Genomic DNA, 3,644 nt, shown 5'->3' with positions numbered 1-3,644 from the left:
CCGGTATAATTCTCACATTTCCTACTTTGCCTAAAAACATCCAGTATTCTATACAATGCCGGCAACATACATATATTAAGATCTAACTAACTTTAAAGTAAAAAAGAAATTAAAAACAAAAGCAAAACAGATAACAATAATAAAAACAAAGACATAACGAAAAAATTCAACAAATAACATATTTTATACGAGTTCGAAAATGACAGCAAACGTCGCAAAAAATAAACATAAAAACAAATGCGAACGGTGACGGTAAACCTTTGAAATTTAACCAATACGCCAAGGAAGCGAACAAAAAAATCCCCAATATTCTCAGTGTAATTTCCCTCTTTCCCTATTTTCACTTTTCCGACGAAACTCTAAGTTTTTAACATTATGGAATCGTCCTTCCCCTAGTCGCTTGTGATAAAATAACTGATAAATAAATGATTTTTCAGTACATAGTTTTTAACAAAATTAACTGAACATCCTCAATAGTGATTATATTCTCAATAATATTTTTGTTTGTTTTTTCCCCTCGCTTAAATAATTTACGAACCTTAATGTGTTAATGATTACTTCATTTTTGACAAAAATTCCAAATATTAAAGTTAATTTTAAGTTGCATCAAAAACTCGTAAAGTTAACACTCTCTGTTTAAATGAGATCTCTCAAATGCCCAACCTGGGTTGGGGCGGTTGTATTTCGTGTTTTAATACATCTTTTCGTGTTTTAATACATCGTTTCGTGCTTCACTGATTGCAACACTTTTTAAATTCTTTATTGCTAGAATTTTTCTCTCGGATATGAATAAACATTTTCGGATAAACGTTTTAGATATCCGATTTTCGGATAAACAACCGGACAAGCTTTTTTCATTAAGTTTAGGTAGAAAAAACTTGTCAAGGTTACTAACACTAGATACGATGTCACCGTTAAAATTCAACTTAATTTTAGAGTTGCACTTTTTATTATATTTATGAACGGATTATTTTTTAATGTTATATTTTATTTTTAGGTTATTTCAGAGAAGAGCATGGATCTTACGATGGCGTTATGTACACTCTAACGGGTATTTCCTTTTTCTCTGGATTCATCATTTACTTCGTCCCTCATTTAGCGAAAAGAAGACGGGCAATAACTTCAAACAATGTGACATAATTTCATGAAGAATTTGTTGAAACGCATGCTAACATTTTTTATATTTCAATTTTTCCCTTAATTTACAGAAATATTTGTTATATTGAGGCTTATTGTAATAGTTTAGTACAAATTCTTTTCAATAGTGGTTGGTAGTATTTAGTTTCTTTGTAGAATTCAAGTATTATGAACGTTTCAGATACATTTTAATTTGGATATGATGTAGGGATATATATCCCAGAAAAAATGAATAAAATCGCATAGGAAAAATTTATTTATTGTATAAATCTTATGTTGAACATGGTCACATTCCTTAATTATGAAAATAAAGAAAAGTTCCTCAAAGGGATCAAGAAAATCATTCTCTTAACATCAAGAATTTCGAAATTAAAAGTAAATGAATTGTTACCCAACAGACAGTTAGGAGCATGGTTTGCAATTTATCGAAAGATAACATAACTGAAAATAAAGTCAACCCCACATAATCAATACTAAATTTGAAAGTAATTTGGTGAAAGCGAATCGCCAAAAAGACTGGGAGAATAAGTATAACCATGTAACTGAAAAAAATTTTTGTGGTAAGGAATAAAGAGTTATAAATAGATTTTAGTTTTCGATTTAGTAGCGACAGTAAATTAAATAGTCTTACATTAGTATTCAAATAAAAAGTTAGCCGTTACATTGATTGTTAAGAAAAGAATAGAATATTTTATATTAGCTTTTTAAATGTAATAATGTAATTTAAATGTAATGTAAATGTAATTTAATTAAAATTCAATTAAGAATGATTAAAAAAATTAATTTAAGAAATTAAAGAAATTTTAAAAGCTGGGAGGAAATATGTAATGCCTAGTTTGACATCACAAGGCTTTACAAACATCTTAAATTTAATAGATTTCGAAAACACTACTGTCAGTGCCAACGCATGCCCTGGGCGATCCTGGAAACGGCGCCAGGCGCCCTTAACTCAATTTTGGAAAAATAATCTAAATTAAAAGAAAAAATACTTATTTTGACCCCTTAAATTGTCTCGCTCGTGTAGTTATGACGCTGTATAAAATTGCTTTTTATATTTTAAATTACAATATTTTTACAAGAAAATTATAATATCTATATTAGCCTTAAATGTTGATTTAAGAAACAAATGAAGAAATTAAATAAAAATTATCGATTTTAAGGATAAAAAGGAAAAGCTGTCAGTTTAATTGATGAGAATATCACCACAAGTATTCTAGAATAAACATTAATTAAAAGCAATATTTTTAATGAGCATTATCTCTTATGACATACAAATTTATAAGCATAAACATTAAAATGTACTTTTTCTTTTTTTTAGCTGGCGCAAACAATTCAAAAGACTTCAAAATCAATTGTCTCTGCGGTTTCATTTTTGTTAAAAATTATTGCCATAGAATATACCTTAAATAGGTTTTTATAGCTATTATTTTGCTAAAAGAATGTTCAGTACTTGTAGTGAGAGTGTTTAAAAAAAACACTTAAATTTATTTACTAGTTTGGAAAAAGAACTTTTAAGTTGTTCTTATGAATTTTTAAATATTTCTTTCTTAATAATATTTGAAAATGCTTAAATAATATTTTGAAGGTATTTTCCATTCAATCTACGCCATTTTGTTAAAAATTATAATGAAAAATAAAAAATTGCCATCGTCGACTGCCGAATTATAATATATAGATTTATAGACATTTTTGCACATTTATAAACTCATTTTCGCTTCGACCATTAACTAAAAAGCCTTTCAGTGATTCGCTAATAAACGCATTCACTGCTAATTATTACTGACTCGAGTTTGAAACCAAGGTTTGGCCGAGAGGAACTTTTAATTGAATATTGTGTTCGGAAACTTGTCGTTAAAAATGCAAGAAATTTAAAGAATAAGATGGATACGAGGGTTGCTATTTATATTTCTGGCCTAATAATGAAAAAACAAATATGTAGGATTGAAATTGGTTTTATTGTTTTTCAAAATATTCTCCATGATGATCAATACACTTTTGCATGCGGTTGAACCAATTTTCAAAGCACTTTTTCCAGTCCGATTGAGGTAACTCCAAAACATGCGTTTTGAATGCATCAACCGCTTCTTCGGGGGTCGAAAATCGTTGTTCACGTAATTTATTTTTGATGTGTGGGAATAAGAAGAAGTCATTGGGTGCCAAATCAGGGCTGTACGGCGGATGACCCATCAGTTCGATCGTTCGCTCCGTCAGAAATGCCTTTGTTTGAGTCGAGGTGTGAGAGCTCGCATTGTCATGATGAAGAATGATTCGCCTGTTCTTCTGCTTTTTTCGAATTTGTCCCATGACTTCTGGCAAACAAATGGTCGTGTACCATTCAGAAATGACCGTCCTGCGTTGCTCTAACGCCACTGTTGCCACATGACCGTTAATGTCAAAGAAACAGGCAATCATTTTTTTCGATGTGCTTCTTCCTCGAACAACTTTTGTTGGTTTTGCCTCGTCTTGGAAGACCCATACAGTTGATTGCTGTTTTGTTTCCGGCTCAT

The 3,644-nt window shown here is 30.2% G+C and overlaps 1 protein-coding gene across 2 annotated transcripts in view; it reads left to right on the top strand.

Moving 5' to 3' along the window:
• The window catches only part of LOC107448769 (monocarboxylate transporter 7), a 16,432-nt gene extending 15,039 nt beyond the window's left edge, over positions 1-1,393 (top strand). For both annotated transcript variants that reach the window (XM_071186408.1, XM_016064094.4), the window contains one exon: positions 998-1,393. In XM_071186408.1, coding sequence (XP_071042509.1) covers positions 998-1,048 — 51 coding nt within the window. In that variant the 3' untranslated portion in view covers positions 1,049-1,393. The remainder of the gene's footprint in view (positions 1-997) is intronic.
• The last annotated feature ends 2,251 nt before the right edge of the window (positions 1,394-3,644 follow it).

Source organism: Parasteatoda tepidariorum, chromosome 10 (genome assembly GCF_043381705.1).
Source record: "Parasteatoda tepidariorum isolate YZ-2023 chromosome 10, CAS_Ptep_4.0, whole genome shotgun sequence".
Classification (NCBI taxonomy): domain Eukaryota; kingdom Metazoa; phylum Arthropoda; class Arachnida; order Araneae; family Theridiidae; genus Parasteatoda; species Parasteatoda tepidariorum.
Note: the sequence above shows the minus strand (reverse complement) of the source record. Positions and strands in the feature narration are given on the sequence as shown.